The 21,321-nt window shown below is 45.9% G+C and overlaps 1 protein-coding gene across 1 annotated transcript; it reads right to left on the bottom strand.

Moving 5' to 3' along the window:
* Positions 1 to 7,587: 7,587 nt before the first annotated feature.
* Positions 7,588 to 9,090, bottom strand: LOC127042047 (olfactory receptor 10C1-like). Its single transcript, XM_050935712.1, has one exon. The coding sequence runs from the start codon at positions 9,088 to 9,090 to the stop codon at positions 8,152 to 8,154; it is 939 nt and encodes a 312-aa protein (XP_050791669.1). The 3' UTR covers positions 7,588 to 8,151.
* Positions 9,091 to 21,321: the final 12,231 nt, after the last annotated feature.

The raw sequence follows: 21,321 nt of genomic DNA, 5'->3' as shown, positions 1-21,321 counted from the left end.
AGGAGATGCACAACTATGATGTGCGCCTGAGAGACAGCTCCGGCTGTGCCCTTTCCCATTACTGCACCATTTCCCTCCTATGTGAGCTCCCCAGGATCTGACCACGGACTTGTCTAAACAGAGAGTTAGATCGTGGCAAGCTGGGGTGTGAATCTGCAGATCATTAGCCTGCCACTTACTAACACGCTGTGTGGACCCTGCTCCAGTGCACTAAACATTCCCTAATGCGCATTGACCTACCCCCATTTCAAACAGCACTAGGGCAAAATCCACTAGGGGACTTTTAGTGTGTGATAGCTGGATCCGCGTGGCCCCTTACTGCACAGCAACCTACCGCACTGTAGATTTCCACCCCAGCTTGCCACGCACTGATTCCTTGTGTGGACTAACCCCAGGAACGTTCAGATTTACCTTTAATCCTCAGCTAGAAGTGGCGACCTCTGTGTTGATGCTGAGTGGGTGTGGGAATCTGGTTTCCATTTCCATGCTGCTCCCCTCTGCCTCCTGCTCTCAGAGTCTACCAGGTGGGGTAGTTCACTCAAGAGCAATGGGATTTCTAAAGGGCACCAACATCCGGCACGCGAACTGGCTCGTGTAGACTCTTGCTGGCGCCCACTGAAAGTTCCTTTGTGCACAACACATTGAGGCATTTCAGAATTAAGACCCCACTATTGTGCAGCATCACCCCGCATGGACAAACCCTTATTCGCTCTGCCAAGACACCTACCTTCCACTGCTGCACTGGGCCGGCTCTTGACTTCTTGCTTGATACACACACCTGTGTATATTACAAGGGGCCTCCACGCCTCCTGCTCTGGAGCCTTCTAGGCTTTATAGGGGAAAGCAGCCTCACATTGGCTCAGGCAGCTCTTGGGATCTCCACTGAGGCTGCTGCTAATGATCCCTGCTTTGAAAGTGCCCTCAGGAGGGAATTCAATGCTATGGTTCTTGTTAAGACAGTGTGAACATCATGGCCATTGACTATTGAGGCCTGGTCTCCACTACAGAATTAGGCTGACTCAAGGCACATTATGTCGACCTAACTATGGAAGCGTTTACACTTAAATTTCACTCCTGCTGATGTAACCGCCCCACTACGCCGACTTAATAACCCCACCTCCACGAGTGGCATACAGTCAAAGTTGATATAGTTAGTGTCAATGTAGACACTGCGTTGCTTATGTTGAATGTTATTGGCTTTCAGGAGCCTTCCCACGATGCCCCATACTGTCAGTGCAATTGGCACGAGTGCGCCTGGTGAGGTCACGCACCGCTGACATAAGGAGCAAAGTGCAGACACCCACGAGCGATGTAATTACTGTGGCGACTGTCTGCTGGAGTACGTTAGGTCGACAATTTTGTAGTGTAGACATTGCCTGAGTTAGAGAAGAATGAGTTCCTTAGGATTTGGCCCATAGCAGTTATTCTTTGCTGAAGGTCTGGGCTAGCTTGCCCATTCCAGGGTGAATTAACAGGTGTGTTTTATGTAAGACCTGAGAGGTAACTGTTCTGCTCTACTCGGCACTGGTGACGCATCCACTGGAGTAGTGTGTCCAGTTCTGGGCACCGCCCTTTAAGAGGGATGGGAAAAAATTAGACACAGTGCAGAAGAGAGGAACAAAAATGATAACGAGGTTTAGAAAAACTGACCTGTGAGGAAAGGTAGAAAGAATTGGGCGTGTTTACTCTGGAGAAGAGAAGGGTGAGGGGGGACGTGGTAACAGTCCTCAGAGATGTACCAGGTTGTTAGAAAGATGATGATGATCAATTGTTCTGCACATGCCCCGAGGGTAGGACAAGAAGGAAACTATGACAAAACATGCAGAGGAGTGGAGAGGAGCACTTTGGAATCACAGAGCAACTGTGTGCCCCAGTGGAGAAGCCACTGGATTGGGATTATTCTCAGTTCTGTGACTGGCCTGTTGGATGACCATATGCCTCAGTGTCCCATCTGTAAAATGGGGATAATGATGTCAAGCTCTTGGAGTTCTGTTGATGAAAAGTAGAATATAAAATCTAGGTCTTTTGATTATTACCGAGCCACAGTAGCGCATCAACTGCAAACCTAGATGAGAACGACAGTTGTCTAAATGGCCAGGAACTCCCACCAACAAACATTGTTCCTTCTGTTTAATAAACTAGGAAATAAAAGGTCACAAAAAAACCCTTTGTTAGTGCAGAGTTAAGATGCCTAGTGATAGCTCGAGCCCTTCCCAAAGGCAGAGTTCAGCAAAACTCTGACTTCTGACATCCTGGAAAAGAGAAAGAAGGTAAATGCCCACACAACCTTAACTCTGCCCTATTTGTGCGATACCCCAAAATACCCACATCACACACTCCCACTCTATCGTGTCACTGCAGTGGGCAGGTGCTCCCTGCCATGGCCCTATGTTCAAACCTTGATCCTACTCCTCCTACAGGATACCATACTTGTAAAGTGTAATGGCCACTTCACACCTTTTTCCAGCCCCTGAGTTGCTGAAGACAGAGGAAAGTATTGTCACACTGTGGCAGAACAGGCTTTTCAAGACTACCTGGCTCACTCATGCCATCCCGGATGACAGGGGAAGAAGGGCTGTCAGGCTGTCTGGAGTGGCTGAAGAGCACGGGTACCAACCTCAGGCAGACTGTTTAGAATCAGGTCACAACCCCCACATCTGCTGTGAGTTCTAGACTTAGATTTCACCAACAAAGTGTCAAGTGGGACCTCCTCAAGGACTTCAGTCAGGGCCGGCTCTAGGTTTTTTGCCTCCCTAAGCAAAATAAATTTTGGCTGCCCCCTGTCCCAGCCCTGGCCCCCCCCCCACACCCTCCTGCTGCCCCAGCCCTGGGCTCTCCCCCCTACACACTCCCTGCCGCCTCAGCGCTGGGCTTCCCCCTTTACCTCTCACCAGTGCTCTCCCCCCACCCCACTGCCGCCCCAGCCCTGGACTCTCCCCCCACACTTGCCCTCTCCTTCCGCTGCAGCCCTGGGTCACTGGTTACTCGCTCCCAAGGCAGTTCATTCAGCAGGAATTTTGGATGTGCACAGAACACAGACAGGATTGGTTCCCATATGGTTACAGAGCTGCAGTAAAGTGGAACAATTTTCAGCTTGTGTGATTGGAGGATATCTGGATGCATATTATAAGACTGTCCTCCATAAATGAGGAAAAGTTGAGGTGCCTTTATTATTCTTTTATTCCACTCTTTCTTTCTATGGGGAGTTTGCCAATGCGCTATCACTGTCTTCCTTTTAAACAAACAAACAAACAAAAAGACAATGGCTGTTGAAAATAGCAATTCTAATCCTAGTAACCACTGGGAAGCATTTCTTGCTCAATTTTATCCTACTTTTTCTACAGCAAGTTACAGCGGATCGGTATATTTTATTTGGGAGAAATGAAGTAACAGCTGCCCAAACTGAGATTGAGAACTCTTGAATTTTAAGGTGTTCAAATCTGGAAGGCACGTGCTGTGTGGGTGGGGGAGGGGGCTGTGGGCTCCGTGGGGGAGCACGGCAGCATGTATGCAGCAGCGTGTCTGGAGCTGCGTGGAGCCAGACACGCTGGTCTGAGTGGCACGGTAAGGAGGCTGGGGGTTGGAGAATGGGGTAGGGGTTCCAGGGGGGCAGTCAAGGGACAGGGAGCAGGGGGAGTTGGATGGCGTGGAGGTTTGGGGAGCAGTCTGGGGCAGGGAGAAGGGGGGTTAGATAGGTCAGGGGTTCGGGGGGGGGGGCAGTCAGGGGACAGGCAGTGGTTGGATAAGCATGGGAGTCCCAGGGGTTTGTGAGGGGACAAGTAGGTGGTGGGGTTCTGGGGGGAAGTGGGAGGGGGTCTCAGGAAGGGGCACTTGGGGACAAGGAGCAGCGGTGCTTAGACAGGGGGTGAGGTCCTAGGGGGCAGTTAGGGGCAGGGGATCCAGGAGGGGGCAATCAGGGGACAAGGGCCAGCAGTGCTTAGATAGGGGGTGGGGTCCTGGGGGGCAGTTAGGGGCAGGGGTCCCAGGAGGAGGTGGTCAGGGGACAGGGAACGGGGGTGGGGGTTGGATGGTGGGTGGGTTGGGGTTTTTGTGGGAGGCAGTCGGAGGGAGTGGATGGTGGCAGGGTGGGGCTTCCCTCCCCCTGGACTATCCTGTTTTTTGAATGTTAAAATATGGTCTCCCTAACATTCACAGTGCAACTCTCCACTCACAGCAAGCCGCCCTCCTTCCCTTCTGGTTGGTAGTGGCCAAGGGAATGCTGGGGAATGTAGTTCTTTCCCTGCTCCAGGGCTGGCTCTGTAGGAAGGGAGCTAACCAAGGAACTACAGCTCCGAGAGCCCCCTGTTAGCCCATGCCGCCCCTGCAAATGGGCTGCCCCAAGCAGGTGCTTGCTTTGCTGGGGCCTAGAGCTGCCCCTGGCTACAATCGCTTTAAGGTGCAGTCAAAGACAGTCCCCTTGGGCACTCCAGTCTGTGTTAACACGCAAGTAAGCTTTCCTGTGCGACAAATGGTCCCTTACACCACAAATCACAATAATATTCAGGGAGCTGACCCCTGGCAGGCACAGACTTGGCTTCCCCATGCTAAGGGGAGGTGTCAGTGGGTGTTGCAGAATCCCAGGCACTGCAAGAAACGTCACAGGGCCGTACAATAAAATTAAAAGATGGCAAATTCTGAACCAATGAATACCTTTTCCACGATGTGTGATTAGACTGTAGTCATCAAAGAGGGACTGGACAATTGTATGGTTAACAAGAATAATCAGAGTTATCATAGGCAATGATGATAATTCCTATTACTCTATGCAGCAGGTTGTTTTTCTCTAGGAACCAGACAGAGACACAAACACTCAGACACTCTCAGCTATTCTGTTGCAAAAGCAAGACAACCCTGAGTAGATGCTGAGGGCATTAGGGTTCAAACCTCCCCACACACAATGTGTATCTCCATGCCAGGTAGAAACTGTGTATTGTTACTCGTTTTTGACCCAAATGGCTAGTCACAGTTTGGAGCCATGGGGTTGTCCCAGTTAGAAGTAGAAATTGATGGAGTCTGATATTTTCTTTGATCTAATCTCGTTTATTGACAAGGCATGTACAAAGTCCGACTTCTCTGAATGCATGAGGAACCAAGAACAAAAGGAGCAGTTTCTTTGCTTACTCCCCCTAGTCTCGTTAGCCACCTCATTCGATCTAAACAGTCACTTTTTCAAGGCTTGCACTGGGCTACTGTTTGCCTTCCTTGTTTTTTTCCCTTAGGCTCCCTCTCTCTGTTATGTATGTTTTCTCGCTCTCTCTTCTCTCACACACCAACCCGTGCTCAGCCAAACCCTTCTGCCCACTCAGTCCAAATTCCTGAGGCTCACTTTCTGGTGCCATGTAGATGACCCTCAGTGGCGCAACAACTGTCATGCCTTCAGTGAGTTCCTGTGTATTCGTGAGGATCAGAGACATAAGGATTAAAGTACTATTCAATGGGTAGAATTTTCAAAAGCACCAAAGTGACTTCAGACCTTAAGTTTCCCCTTTCAGAAGAACGTGAGGATGAGGGAATCTCTGTCTCATAGAAAGTCAATGAGATTTATGCTTCTAAGTCAGCTAGACACTTTTGGAAGTTTTACCCAATGTTCTTCAGGATGAAAGGAGCTGGCATGTGTCATGAGTAACATTTCCTCCATGCCTACCTGCTGCTTTTTTGTTTGACATTGATTTTGTTGTTGTTGCTGTAGCAAAGAGGTTGTGTCAACAGAAACCATTCACATCATTTAATTTATTTTGATAGCCACTAATCTGTTTTGGGTCTGATGCACTGGGTCTTGGGAAATGTCTACACTGCAATGTAAGGCCAAACTCACACTCAGGCTTGAGGATTTCAATCTGACAAATGCACATTCAACCACCATGAAATACATGCGGGGAATATAATTAAGCCTTCTTTTGCCATGGCCTCTGATCAGGATACAGTTTCATATGCCCAGGCAAAAGGGGGTACATGGGATCCCCTAGAATAACCATGGGAACAGTTATTCCATTTATGACATTGTCATTTGGAATAGTGTTCTGGCCTGTCCATGAAGGTAGACACTCGACTGATGGAAAACCCTGGAATCATGAACTTTTCCAGGGCAGCCCACGTTGTCATCCATAACTTTGCCTCTGTGGTCCCCAAGGGCCTGCATACCCATGGAGTAGTACCTTTTGCAGTGTCTGTACTCTGGCTCCTTGAATACATACAATCATGGCCCCAGTGCAGTTGGGAAACCCCATTCTCTCCAGCACTTACTTTGGGGATATTGTTTAGGGTCCTACCTTTGGATAAACCATACACCTGACTACCTCAGAAACCTCAGCCACTGCTTAACATTCCAGTTGACTTTCCAACCCCAAACTGGTTAGCAGTAGACCTGTAGGACTCTGGGGTATAGCAAAGAACTTTTGAACAGGAATGGCTTCCCTCGCGTATGTGTCGTGGTGCTGAAGGGTCCGGGCAAGCTGCTAACAAGGCTCCAGAAATGTAGCTTTCTTCATGAGCAAGTTCTGGTCACCCCAGGTCTGCACGATGATGGGATCGCACCAGTCTGTGCTTGTGGCTCTGCTGCAGAAGCACGGGTCTACACAGGGGGCATCAGCGGCTCTCCCGAGAGCCATGAGCAGCATCAGCCAGTTTGAGTCTGCCAGGTCTGTATCACCCTAATCCTTCTCCAACAGGTGCCTTCTTCTGAAGGTCAGAAAATGCCCCAGAAATGTCCACCAGTGACTCATGGAAGCTCTGCCCATTGCGTAAATCAGGAGTGAAACCACAAGCAAGACAAGTGCTTCAAATGCTGACTGTGACAGGTTGGATCACAGAAACCTCCCTGAGACCTGCGACCTGAGTTCCCAGACTACTTCTACCTCTGCTTTTCCTGACAGCTCAGGACTCCATCATCTGTCTTGCTGAGCCAGACATACCTGTCTGCTCCAACAAAGACCCAGGGTCTGAATTACTTGCCCCAAAGCTGCAGGTTTACCTGAAAGCAGCTCACAGAGGTGTGCTTGTCTTTAACACCCAGATGCCCAACTCCCAATGGGGTCTAAACCCAAATAAATCATTTTAACCCTGTATAAAGCTTATGCAGGATAAACTCATACACTGTTCGCCCTTTATAACACTGATAGAGAAATATGCAGAGTTTTTCCCTCTCCCAGGTATTAATACAGACTCTGGGTTAATTAATAAGTAAAAAGTGATTTTATTAAATACAGAAAGTAGGATTTAAGTGGTTCCAAGTAGTAACAGACAGAACAAAGTAAGTCACCAAGCAAAATAAAATAAAAAGTGCAAAGGTATGTCTAATCAAACTGAATACAGATAAGATACTGACCAGTTCCAGAATGCTCCCTTTTACAGACTAATATTCTTTTAGCCTAGATCCAGCAATCACTCACATCCCTTGCAGTCATTGTCCTTTGTTCTAGTTTCTTTCAAGTATCCTGGGTCGTGGAGAGGGTCTCTCGTTAGCCAACTGAAGACCTGGCACAGGCTAGTTTGACATAAGTCTGCATAGTGGAGCGTAGATGCCTGAGCACTGGTGTGAGGCCCAGATCCAGAAATTCTAAACCTAGTGTTAATATTCAGTGTGGACACTCAAGCCTAGGTTTACACCCACTGAGCCTATGGGTTCAAGTCCCACAGACCCTAGGCTTACATTGCAGTATAGGCGCACCCTTACACCCCTTCTACCCATTGCAAGATGACATGCAGTGCAACAAATGGGAAGACCAGTACAATCTTCCCAGATATAAAGTTATGGAGCTTTTGGGAATCCAGGACATCAAGGAGAGAGACAATATTTGAACCAACTAATTCCACCCACAGGGATCTGAGGCCAGTTCCAAGCAGAATGTGGCATTTTCCCAACTCAGAGAGAGCAGAGAAACAGATGAAACACGTATCTGAAATCTCAAATGTCAACATGTGAATTGTAGAGTACAAGACAGTCAGGTTCCCAATTAAGGCAGTAGCAAGTATCAGCTTTAGCCACAAATGGGAATGTCATCAACCCACGTGTAGCATGTCCTCACGTTCCCCGGAGCGGTTCCCACTGGTGTGAGCTTGAACCCCACTAGGTGTAAACTTTCTTGCTCATTATGCCAGATGGATTCCTTCTCAGATCAGTGACTCCATCTGAATTCATTTGAGCAACATATATTACAGGATGACTTTTCTCAGGGCCTCCTTCACCTCTTTGTTTCGCAGGCTGTAGATGAGGGGGTTGAGCATGGGAGTCAGGACTGTGTAGAAGACAGAGAACACTTTGTTCAGGGCTTTTAGTGTATTGGTTTTTGGTAGCAGATACACAGTCATTAGGGTCCCATAGAAAACTGTAACCACAATGAGGTGAGAGGAGCAGGTGGAAAAGGCCTTTTGCCTCCCGGTAGTGGAAGGGATTCTCAGCATAGCAGCAATGACACAAATATAGGATGTCACAGTTAATAGAAATGAGCAAGGCGAGTCTAGGGAGGTGAGTATTACACTAACCAGTGTGATCATGCTGGTGTCACTGCAGGAGAGTTTTAGCATTGGAGAAAAATCACAAAAGAAATGGTCAATTTCATTTGGGCCACAGAATGTTAATTGTGACATAAAACACGTCATTATTACACAGATTAGACATCCACTTATCCAAGACCCTGCTGCTAGCTGGAGGCACAACCTGTTATTCATCAAGGCTGCATAACGCAGGGGCTTGCATATTGCTAAATACCGATCATAAGACATCGCTGCTAGGAGATCACATTCTGTAGTTACCAAGCAACCAAAGCAGTAAAACTGTGCAAAACACCCACTGACAGAAATGGTTCTGTCTCCAGTCAGGAGACTGACTAGTAACCTGGGCAGGATGGTGGAGGTGTAGCATGTCTCCAGGCAGGACAAGTTCCCCAGGAAGAAGTACATGGGGGTGTGAAGGTGCTGATCAGCCACAACTAGCGCAAAGATGAGGATGTTCCCAGACATGGTCAAAATGTAGATCACCAGGAAAACCAGGAAGAGAAGGATCTGCAGTTCAGGGAGATTCCCGAATCCCAGGAGGATGAATTCTGTGATGATCATTTTATTATCTTCTTCTGCTTTGTCTATGAGGTGCATCTAGGTACAAAGAAAAACACTAAAACTCAGAGACAGGACTTTCGAAGGCAGAAATATCCCATCAGCTTAAGCAGATGCAGAAGGACAGATATCCAGAGACATTTAGGCACCCAAAGTTGCAGATATCAGAGGGGTAGCTGTGTTAGTCTGGATCTGTAAAAGCAGCAAGAATCCTGTGGCACCTTATAGACTAACAGACATTTTGGAGCATCAGCCTTCGTGGGTGAATACTCACTTTGCTGGATGCATGTAGTGGAAATTTCCAGGGGCAGATATATACATGCAAGCAGTTGCAGATAGGCGCCTAGTGTGATGTTCAAAATTCTTAGGCAACCAATGTGCCTTTAATTTAGATTTTTAAAGCTATTTAGATGCTGCACACAGCATCACAATGCCCAAGCCTAAATCTCATTTTCCCAGATTTAGGCAATGAGGAGTCTATAGTCTATTGACATCCAATGGGATATAGACTCCTCCATGCTAAATCCCTTTTGAAAATGAAATTTAAGCTCCTAAATCAATTGAGCGTTGTTGCAACACAGAGCTCAGCAACCCTTAAATAGCTTTAAAAACCTGGTCCTGAGGGCTTTGCTGAATCAGGACCTTAATTCAAGCTATGCAGAGACACAAAGGATCTGCAGTTCCTCAAAGGATGCTAGCCACTAGCTAGTTTTAGCCCACACTAAAAATGGTAAGCAGAGCTAAGAGAGAGTAAAGGAATGGCTTTAACAAGAACGATCTCACAGCCTTTCCTCACATGAATAAATCTGAGGTCTAATTCTGATCTCCCAAACGGTTTTTTGCAATATTAACTTCAGCCAGAGATCTTCCGCTGCCCAGGTGAGGTCAGAGCCAGGAGCTGTAAATTCTGAGTAGACAGACAGACAGATAGACAGATAGAGCCTTTGTAGTTCAATTGTTTTCCTAGTAGTATACTGCATGGTCTAAGGTCCTTAATCAGCCTTTACCCAGTGAATATTCCCAAATACCCAGAACAATGGAAGTGTGCTGGTTACAGACCGAGCAAAACTGTAGTATCTGAGCATTAAATGGGAAAAGAAGAGACGCTCTCTTCTCTCTTCCCCCAGCTCTGAGTCAGCAGGTGCAGCTCAGGAGCCTGCATGTCAGCACCAACAGAGCAGGGCGTGAGCTTGCTCTCCTCATGCTAATGCCTGAGACACTGAGAGCAGGACCTTGACTAGCAGCGCAGCTGGGAAACTCCCTCTGCCCAGTGTCCTGCCCTGTGCACAAAGGGAATGTCCCGAGCAAGCACATACAGACTCCTCTCCTTTTCCACCCCTCCTTGGCACCCTGAGATACACTCTACCCCAGCCGCACTCTGCAGCCCAGCTGAAGAGTGAGAGTGTCTGAGTCTGGACTTTGTGCAGCATTCCAGATGCAACAGAACAGCTGGAACTCAGTGCTCCCAGTCACTCTCTGCAGTGTCGCAGTTCCGCCCTGTTAGGTATAGAGGATGAGACATACCAAGGGCAGAATAGGAAGTGTGAGGGAGCAGGATACACATAGCTAAGGTGTGCGCCTGAGAGACAGCTCTGGCTGTGCTCCTTCCCACTTCCGCACCATTTCCTCCTTAGATGAGATTCCCAGGATCTGACCAAGGGCTTGTCTAAAGGGAGAGTTAGTTCATGGCGAGCTGGGTGTGAATCTCCACAGCACTAGCCTTCCAGGTACTAACACACTATGTGGTCCCTGCTTCAGTGCACTAAACATTCCCTAGTGCGTATTGAACTACCTCCATTTCAAACAGCACTAGGGCAAAATCCACTAGGGGACATTTAGTGTGTGATAGCTGCATCTGCATGGCCCCTTACTGCACAGCAACCTACCACACTGTAGATTTCCACCCCAACTTGCCACACACTGACTCCCTGTGTGGAAAAACCCCAGGAAGGTTCAGATTTACCTTTAATCCTCAGCTAGAAGTGGCGACCTGTGCATCAGTGCTGAGTGCGTGTGGGAATCTGGTTTCCATTTCCATGCTGCTCCCCTCTGCCTCCTGCTCTCAGAGTCTACCAGGTGGGGTAGTTCACTCAAGAGCAATGGGATTTCTAAAGGGCACCAACATCTGGCATGTGAACTGGCTCGTGTAGACTCTTGTTGGTGCCCACAGAAAGTTCCTTTGTGCACAATACATTGGGGCACTTTAGAATTAACACCCTGCTGTGGTGCACCATCACCCTATATGGACAAGCCCTTATTCCCTCTGCCAGGACACCTACCTTCCACTCCTGCACTAGGCCGGCTCTTGATTTCTTGCCTGATGCACATACCCGTGTATATTACAAGGGGCCTCCATGCCTCCTGCTCTGAACTTCTAGGGTTTATAGGGGAAAGCAGCCTCACACTGGCTCAGGCAGCTCTTGGGATCTCCACTGAGGCTGCTGCTAATGATCCCTGCTTTGAAAGTGCCCTCAGGAGGGAAGTCAATGCTATGGTGCTTGTTAAGACAGTGTAAACATCATGGTCATTGACTACTGAGGCCTGGTCTACACTACAGAGTTAGGCTGACTCAAGACATCTTATGTCTACCTAACTATGGAAGCGCTTACACTTAAATTTCGCTCCCACTGATGTAACTGCCCCACTATGCTGACTTAATAACTGCACCTCCACGAGCGGCGTAGAGTCAAGTTTACATTGACACTAACTACATCAGATACTGCGTTTCTTATGTCAACTGTTATTGGCTTTCAGGAGCCTTCTCACAATGCCCCACACTGTCAGTGCAATCGGCACGAGTGCTCCTGGTGAGGTCATGCACTGCCGACACAAGGAGCAAAGTGCAGACACGCATGAGCAATGTAATTACTGCAGCGACTGTCTGCCAATGTAAGTTAGGTCGACTTATATTTGTCTGTAGACATGGCCTGTGTTAGAGAAGAATGAGTTCCTTAGGATTTGGCCCATAGAAGTTATTCTTTGCTGACTGTTTGGGCTGGCTTGCCCATTCCAGGGTGAATTAACAGGTGTGTGGTATGTAAGGCCTAGGAGGTAATTGTTCTGCTCAGCTGGAGTAGTGTGACCAGTTCTGGGCACTGCACTTTAAGAGGGATGTGGAGAAATTAGACACAGTCCAGAAGAGAGCAACAAAAATGATAAAGAGGTTTAGAAATCCTGACTTGTGAGGAAAGGTAGAAAGAATTTGGAGTGTTAAGTCTAGAGAGGAGAAGGGTGAGGGGGGACGTGATAACAGTCTTCAGAGATGTACCAGATTGTTAGAAGAGGATGATGATCCATTGTTCTCCATGTGCCCTGAGGGTAGGACAAGAAGGAAACTATAACAAAACATGCAGAGGAGTGGGGAGGAGCACTGTGGAATCACAGAGCAATTGTGTGGTGCAGTGGAGAAGCTACTGGATTGGGACTATTCCCAGCTCTGCCACTGGCTTGTTGAATGACCATGGAGGCAAGTCACATCACCGCTTTATGCCTCAGTTTCCCTTCTGTAAAATGGGGATAATGATGTCAAGCTCTTGGAGAGCTGCTCATGAAAAGCACAATATAAAAACTAGGTCTTTTGATTATTATTGAGCCACAGTAGTGCATCAACTGCAAACCTAGGTGAGAACGACAGTTATCTAAATGGCCAGTAATGCCCACCAACAAACATTGCTCCTTCTGTTTAAAAAACTAGGAAATAAAATGTCACAAAAAACCTTTGTTAATACAGAATTAAGGTGTGTGGTAATAGCTCGGGCTCTTCCCAAAACTGAGTTCAGCAAAACTCTGACTTCTGAGAACCAGGAAATAGAGAGAGAAGACAAATTCCCACACAACCTTAATTCTGCCCTATTTGTGCAATATCCTAAAATACCCACACCACACACTCTCTCTCTACCATGTGTCAGTGCAGTGGGGAGGTGCTCCCTGCCTTGACCCTATGTTCAAACACTGATCCTATTCCCCTAACAGAATACCACGCTTTTAAAGTGTAACAGCCACTTCACACCCTTTTCCAGCCCCTGAGTTGCTGAAGACAGGGGAGAGTATTGTCACACTATGGCAGCACAGGCTTTTCAATAGCACCTGGCTCACTCATGCCATCCCCAATGACCCAGAGAAGAAGGGCTGACAGGCTGTCTGGAGTGGCTGAAGAACACAGGTACCAACCTCAGGCAGACTGTTCAGAATCAGGTCACAACCCCCACATTGGCTGTGAGTTCTAGACTTGGATTTCATCAATTAAGTATCAAATGGGAACTCTGCAAGAAATACAGCAGCCTTAACATGGAGTCATAGGCAGTCCCCTTGGGCACTCCAGTCTGTCTTGCCACCAGGTAAGGCTGCCTTTGCAATAGGTAGTTCCTTACATCAAAAATCACAATATTTAGGTTATTCCCAGTCCCAAAGGACCAGTCCCTTATCCCAGGTCAATTGCACTTTAGATCTTACACAAAAGATGATGCTTGTAGCCAATCCTATAGTAATCTATCTAAGGATTTATTAGCTAAGAAAAAGAAACAAGGGAGTTATGTACAAGGTTAACGCTGGTAAACACACACAAATGATTTACAGTCTTAGGTTCCAAAAGATGATAGAATCTGCTGTAATATACAAGCTCTGTGTGTCCTTTAGGGCTAATCACAGCTAAGCAGCTGGGGATCCCTTGCTTATGCTTAGAAATCTTGCTCTGCCAAAGACCAAGCAGCACAGACTAACAGTTTCTTCTTGTCAGGGACTTTTTATTTCCTTCTCTCAAGCAAATGGGATGAGGCCTCATCACGGGTGTTAGGGGTGGAGTGTGTGTGTGTGTGTGTGGAAAATTACCACAGTGTTTTATCCTCTGATGTTCCACTGTGGTTCTTCTGGTATCTATGGGCTTGCTTTTGTTGGACTGGAAATAATATTTCACACTTGGTAATGATTCTTTTCTGACTGGGGAGGGGGGTTTCCAGTTTCAGAGCAAACAACTAAATATTACCTTAAAACATGGGATACAGACATTATAAGTGAGATTAACGCTGGCAGCACCTTACAAACATTCTGTGAAGTCTAAACATTTTTATAAATCTTATATCTCTTTTAACGATACCAACACACAGGTGAGTCAGACTCATTTCCAGCTGTGTATTTGTCAGTGTTCAGTGAGGCCTAGGGGCCTTGGCATGAGCTGGCACTTGGTCTGCCAGCATCACAGGGCATATTCTGCCTCTGTCCGAAAAGCATGATAAGGCTGAATATAGCAACGATATTGAGGTATTACGCCACTGTCAATCCCAAGCAAAGTCTTCACTTCTGTGTTAATGTCTCAAATCAAAGATGCATTTCATGGCAAAGATCAGGATCCTCAGTATGACTTTACACCTGGTCATTCCATCGTTGACCAGATCTTTACCCTTTGAGACATCAGTATGAAAAGATGGTTGAATTTAATCAGCCATACGCAGCACTTTTTATAGACTTCCATAAACCCTTTGATTCAGTGAATCAGGCAAGTTTCTGGAGTCTGATGAGGCAGCGACTTGGCGTCCCTGGAAAGCTCTATAATGAAATGGAAAGCTGTGTTTGAGTCAATGGCTGGTATATGGCATGGGGTTTCCTATCTCCATGGGAGTTAGGCCACGTTGTATTCTCTCCCCATCACTTTTCAACATCAGCATCAACTGGCTGATGGATAAATATGAGGCAGCTGTCAGGGGTGTTGAACTGAACACCATGATTCTTGGAGATCTCAAAGATGCTGTTGATTTTGTCTTGTTGGCTCATGTTGGTGAGTTGCTGCAGCTGACAGCTGATCTGGTTGAACAAGAGGCAGCATGCATTGATCTGGTCATTAATCTGGAGAAAACAAAGTTGTAGGCCATTATCATCCAGCTCCAGATTACAAGCAGCTCAGTATTAAACTGTCTGAGCAGGACATAAGACAGGTGGCAACTCTCAAATCCTTGGACAGCTTCATAGACAGGGCTGGAGGATGCTCAGATGATGTGGACACTAGTATGGCAGCAGGTGCCACCACATTTCAGGCCTTTCAGTGACATCTGTAGGGACATAATGACATCCAGCTTTCTGCATAGCTGCAGATCTGTAGAACTGAGGTGACACCAGCTCTGTGGTACAACAGTGGAACGTGAGCACTGAGGAAGGCTGAAGAGCATTGGATTACTGGTTTTGATTCTCATCATCTTTGCCAGCTGCTCCATATTAAGTTAATAGACTCAAGTCTCAGAGTGCATGGTCTACCGTCCAGGAGAGTGCATTTTGACAGAGGACTTCGGAGTGCTATTTCCTAGCTATGCCAGGGCTTAGTTATTTGACCATTTGGGAATCACTTCCCTCCTCTGTGCCTCAGTTTTTTCATCTATGAAATGGGGATAATAATACTTGAAATCCTTTGCAATGTGCTTTGAGGTCCACAGATGGAAAGGGGTATGACGGAGTTACATATCGTTAAAGGGGCTTACACATATTTCCCATTTATTTGGGCTCTTCGCACATGGAGAAAAACAGCATGTGGGAAAATGGGAGATTTCTTTTGGGATTAGGATGCCTTTTGCATTGGCTTTGAGGCAGTATAGCAGAGCATAACATTTGAAATATACTACTAACCACCTGACCAGGATGAGGACAGTGACTGTGAAATACTCAGGAAGATTAGAGAGGCTACAAAGGCAGAAAATGCAATAATAATGAGGGATTTCAATTATCCCTGTACGGACTGGGTACATGTCACCTCAGGACAAGATACAGAGATAAAAGTTCTAGACACCATTAATGACTAATTCTTGGAGCAGCTAGTCCTGGAACCCACAAGGGGAGAGGCAATTCTTGATTTAGTTCAAAGTGGAGCCCAAGATCTGGTCCAGAAGGGTGAATGTAGATGAACTGCTCAGTAACACTGACCATAATGTACTTAAATTTAAACATCCTTGTTGGGGAAACCCTCCACGATAGCATTTAACCTCAAAAAGAAGAACTACACAAAAATGAGGAGGCTAATTAAATTAAATTAAAAGGAACAGTCACAAGGGTGAAATGCCTGCAAACTGCATGGAGAGTATTTAAAAACACCACAATAGAGGCTCAAATTAAATTTACACACACATCTCTCAAAAAAAAGTAAGAGGACCAGAAAAATGGCTAACAGCAAAGTAAAAAAGGCAGTTAGAGACAAAAAGATATCTTTTAAAAATTGGAAGTCAAATACTCCTGAGGAAAATAAAAAGGAGCATAAACTCTGGCAAGTCAAGTATACAAGCATGAGTAAGGCAAGCTAAGAAAGAATTTGAAGAGCAACTAACTAAGAACACAAAAACTAAAAGCAATTTTTTTAAGTACATCAGAAGCAGGAAGCCTGACAAACAGTCTGTGGGGCCATTGGACGATCAAGGTGCGAAAGGAGCACTCAAGGAAAACAAAGCCATTTCAGAGAAGCTAAACGAATTCTTTGCATTAGTCTTTACTGCAGAAGATGTGCTTCTGTCATAACATTTCTTCCCAGATATGGACCTTAGCGTCCAAAATATGGGTGTTAGCATGAAAACCTCCAAGCTTAGTTACCAGCTTGGACCTGGTAATTGCTGCCACCAGCCAGGAATTATACAGTGCCTAGCTCACTGTGGTCTCTCCAAAACATTCCCAGGGGACCCCAAGACCCAGATTCCTTGAGTCTCACCACAAAGGGAAATAACTCACTTCCCTTCTCCCTCTTCCCCTCCAGGTGTTCCCTCCCTGGGTTCCTGGAGAGATATACAGATTCAAGCTCCGTGCATCTAAACAAAGGGATTCCACCCTCCCTGCTTCAAGTCCTTAACCAGTGAAAAACACTCAGATAGGTCTTAAAAAGAAAGCTTTATATAAAAAGAAAGAAAAAGGACATAAAATGGTCTCTGTATTAAGGTAACAATATACAGGGTCAATTGCTTAAAGGAAAAAAAAATGAATAAAAAGCCTTATCCAAAAAGAATACAATTTAACACATTCCAGCAACTACACACATGTAAATACAAAAAAAATTAATATAAACCTATTGTCTTACTATCCTTGTACTTACAACTTGGAAACAGAAGATTAGAAAACCTGGAGATAGAAAAATCACTCTCAGAGCTGAGAGGGCACAGACCCAAGACAAAGAACAATGAACTCACACCCAAAACTTCCCTCTACCCAGATTTGAAAAAGTCTTGTTTCCTGATTGGTCCTCTGGTCAGGTGTTTCAGATTACTGTTTGTTAACCCTTTTATAGATGAAAGAGACATTAACCCTTAGCTATCTGTTTATGACAACTTCCCACACCTAAGCTATTCTTTTTAGGTGACAAATCTGAGGAACTGTTCCAGATTGAGTTGTCAATAGAGGAGGTTTTGGAAAAAAATAATAAATTAAACAGTAATAAGTCATCAGCATGAGATGGTATTCACTCAGGAATTCTGAAGGAACTTATATGAAATTGCAGAACTACTAACTGTGATATGCAACCTAGCACTTAAAACAGTTTCTGTACCAGATGAATGGAGGGTAATTAATGTAACGCCAATTTTTAAAAAAGGCTTCAGAGGCAGTCCTGGCAATTACAGGCTGGGAAGCCTAACTTCAGAACCAGGCAAATTGGTTGAACATAGGTTCATAGTCAAGAACAGAATTATCAGACACATAGATGAATACAACTTGTTGGGGGAAGAACCAACAGCTTTTGAAAAGGAAAATCATGCCCCATCAATCTATTAGAATTCTTCGGAGGTGTCAGCAAGCATATGGACAACGGTGATCTAGTGGATATAGTGTACTTGGACTGTCAGAAAGGCTTTGACAAGGTACCTCACCAAAGGCTCTCAAACAAAGCAAGCAGAGAAGAGATAAGAGGGAAGGTCCTCTCATGGATCAGTAACTGGTTAAAAAGACAGGAAACAAAGGGTAGCAATAAAAGTCAGCTTTCACAATGGAGAGACGTAAATTATGGGGTCCTCCAAAGGTCTGTACTGGAACCAGCGTTGCTCAACATATTCATAAATGATCTGGGAAAAGGAGTAAAGAGTGAAGTGGCAACATTTGCAGATGAGAGAAAATTACTCAAGAAAGGTAAGTCCAAAGCTGGGAAGGTGCATCAGAATCTGCCCTCAGAAAAGTCTGGAGAAACAGCTGATAAGTAGATGAGAAACTGAAGGGCAAGATCCCTGAAAAAACCATGAGTTCTCAGAAAGAGAGAAGGAGCAAGAAGGTGAGAGAAGGACAAACTGAGGATGAGTAACAAAGGAGATCTCACAAAACTGGGTTACTGGACAACAAAATGGCAGATGAAATTAAATATTGATAAATGTTAAGCAATGCACATCGGAAAACATAATCCCAATTATGCATACAAAGTGATGGGGTCTGTCTGAATTAGCTAGTACCACTGAAGAAAGATCTTGGAATCCTTGTGGATAGTTCCCTGAAAACATCTGCTCCATGTGCAGCAGCACTCAAGAAAGCTAACAGTGTTAGGAACCTTGAGGAAAATGGTAGATAATAAGCCAGTAAATATCATAATTCCTCTATATAAATCTATGGTATGAAATTAATAGGCAGCAGGTTTAACACACACATATGGAAGGTGTTCTTCACACAACACACAGTCAGCCTGTGGAATTCATTGCCAGGGGATGTTGTGAAGGCCAAAAGTATAAGTGGGTTTAAAAAAGATTTAGATCAGTTTATGGAGGAAACGTCTATTGATGGCTATTAGCCAAGATGCTCCAGGTGTCCCTAAACCTCTGTCTGTCAGAAGCTGGCATTGGATGACAGGGGATGGATCACTCGATAATTTCCCTGTTCTGGTCATTCCCTCTGAAGCATCTGACACCGGCCACTGCCAGAGACAGGACACTGGGCTAGATGGACCATTAGTCTGACCCAGAGTGGCCATTCTTGTGATCAGATATCAGAGGGGCAGATGTGTTAGTCTGGATCTGTAAAAAGCAACAAAAAACCAAACAAACGCCACAGGACTCTTTGTTGCATTCTCGTGATGTTACACTGTTTTAACAAGTCGCACAGCATCAGTTCCCCTATGGAGGGAATTCAGATGATCACTGGCAGCAGTCCCAAGGGAGATCCCAACAGCAGCGGCAAGGGGCAGGGGCTGGCTGCTCTCCCTGATAAACCCTGCAAGAATCCAGAGCAGGAGACATTAAGGGTTTGTGTGATGACAACAATCAACCCAGGCAGCGAGAGACGCCCATCCCAGGAGCCACAAGAAGGTGTCTGCCCACAAACTGAGACAAGAAGGCTGACTGACACCAGACCCAGTCACTGGCGATGGGGAGCTCACTGCTTCATGTGGAGGTTTGAAGGTAAGTGTCACTAACCTCGTGGTGAATTACATTTGTAGGCCAATGCAATCAAGGTTGTCCGTTTCCAATAGTTGACAAGAAGGTGTGAGTATCAGCAGAGGGAAAATTACTTTTTGTAGCACTTGTACTCCAGTCTATATGTGGGAAATCAAAGTCTCCCTTAATCACACAATTCCCAGTAGTATTCAGTTCATTAAAAACAGGTCTCTATCCATATCGGATCCTGGTGGTCTGTAGCAGACTCCAAGATTATCCTGAGAGAACCTCTGGTAGCTTTCTTCCCCAAAGTGATATTGGCCGAAACAGACTGTCTTATCTATTTCATCACTTCACATTTCTTTACAGTCTACCTTATCATTAATATACAATGCTGATCCACCACCTTTGCCTTTATTTCTCTCTCTCCTGAACAGGGGCGGCTCTAGACATTTCGCTGCCCCAAGCATGGCGGCATGCCACGGGGCGCGCTCTGCCGGTCGCCGGGAGTGCAGCAGGTGGGTCCGGTGGACCTCCCACAGGCGCGCCTGCAGAGGGTCTGCTGCTCCCGCGGTCCGCTCTTCCCGCGGCTTTGGTGGACCTCCCACAGACATGCCTGTGGAATGTCCACCAGAGCCACGCGACCACCGGATCCTCCTCAGGCTTGCCTGAGGGAGATCCACTGGAGCCGCCTGCTGCCCTCCCGGCGACTGGCAGAACCCCACCCTGGGGCATGCCTTCCCAAGCACACGCTTGGCGTGCTGGGGCCTGGAGCCGCCCCTGCTCCTGGACAGCACATGCCCATCAATACCTGGTCTCTAGTCATGACTATTAATCCACCATGTTTCTGTTAACCCTATAATACCTGGTTTCACTTCCAGCACCAGTAGTTCTAGTTCCTCCATTTTGTCACACCTTGCATTGTTGTACAAACATCTTAACTGTTGCTTCTTGACTTCGCTCACATTCCTTGCCTGATTGGGTACAGTTATTCTACTTCCCATATCACCTGTCTGACTGGTATCAGCACTATCCTTCCTCTTAATGTCCATTCTTCTACCCTCTGTGGCTCCTTTCTCCAGTGCTGTAATCGTTCTTATCTGATTTTCCTCTCTTTCAATGTTAGAATCAGGCATGGAGATTACATGAGCATCTCCCTCAAATTTCTAGTTTGAAGCTCCTTTAATCAGTTGTGCCAACCTCCATCCCCAAATGGTCCCTTTTGGTCTTAAATCTAAGAATCAATGAATAAAAAACGTTGGGGTATCGGGCAGAAGAGGAACAAATTAACTGGGTGACAGCTCTTTGGCGTGTATGGAGAATATCTATGAATTTCTCGGAAGTGAAGAAGTTTCTCTGATGTGAGAGAATATAAACCCAGCTCTTAGTTCGCAGTGAGAACTCTTATGGAATCTGTCATGAACATACAGCAAAGGGTCGCATAAAACCCTCCTTTACCTGTAAAGGATTAAAAAGCTCAGATAACCTGGTTGGCACCTGATTAAAAGGACCAATAAGTGGAGAAAATACTTTCAAATCTGTCGGGGAAGGTTTTTGTTGTGTGTTCCTTTGTTCTCTCTGGGACAACTAGGAACCAGGGCAGGGAAAATACGTCTCCTAAAGCCATACTTGCATTTAGCATCTAAGATTACAAATTGTAAGTAATTGGAAGGAAATGTGTTAGATTATTTTTTTGGTTTAGCTTGTGAATTTTCCCTGTGCTAAGAGGGAGGTTTTTCCCTGTTTTTTTAACTTTAAAGTTTTGTCTGGAAGGGAATCTTCAGTATTTTGAATCTGATTGATTTGTAAATTACCTTCCATCTTGATTTTACAGACGTGCTTCTTTTACTTTTTTCATTATAATAAAGTTTTGTTTTTAAGAATCTGATTGGGTTTTTAGGAAACTAAAAATCCAAGGGTCTGGTCACAAGAGTTTAGAGTGGGAAGGGAACCCTGACAGGAT

The sequence above is a fragment of the Gopherus flavomarginatus genome, unplaced genomic scaffold (genome assembly GCF_025201925.1).
Source record: "Gopherus flavomarginatus isolate rGopFla2 unplaced genomic scaffold, rGopFla2.mat.asm mat_scaffold_2040_arrow_ctg1, whole genome shotgun sequence".
NCBI classification, from domain to species: domain Eukaryota; kingdom Metazoa; phylum Chordata; order Testudines; family Testudinidae; genus Gopherus; species Gopherus flavomarginatus.
Note: the sequence above shows the minus strand (reverse complement) of the source record. Positions and strands in the feature narration are given on the sequence as shown.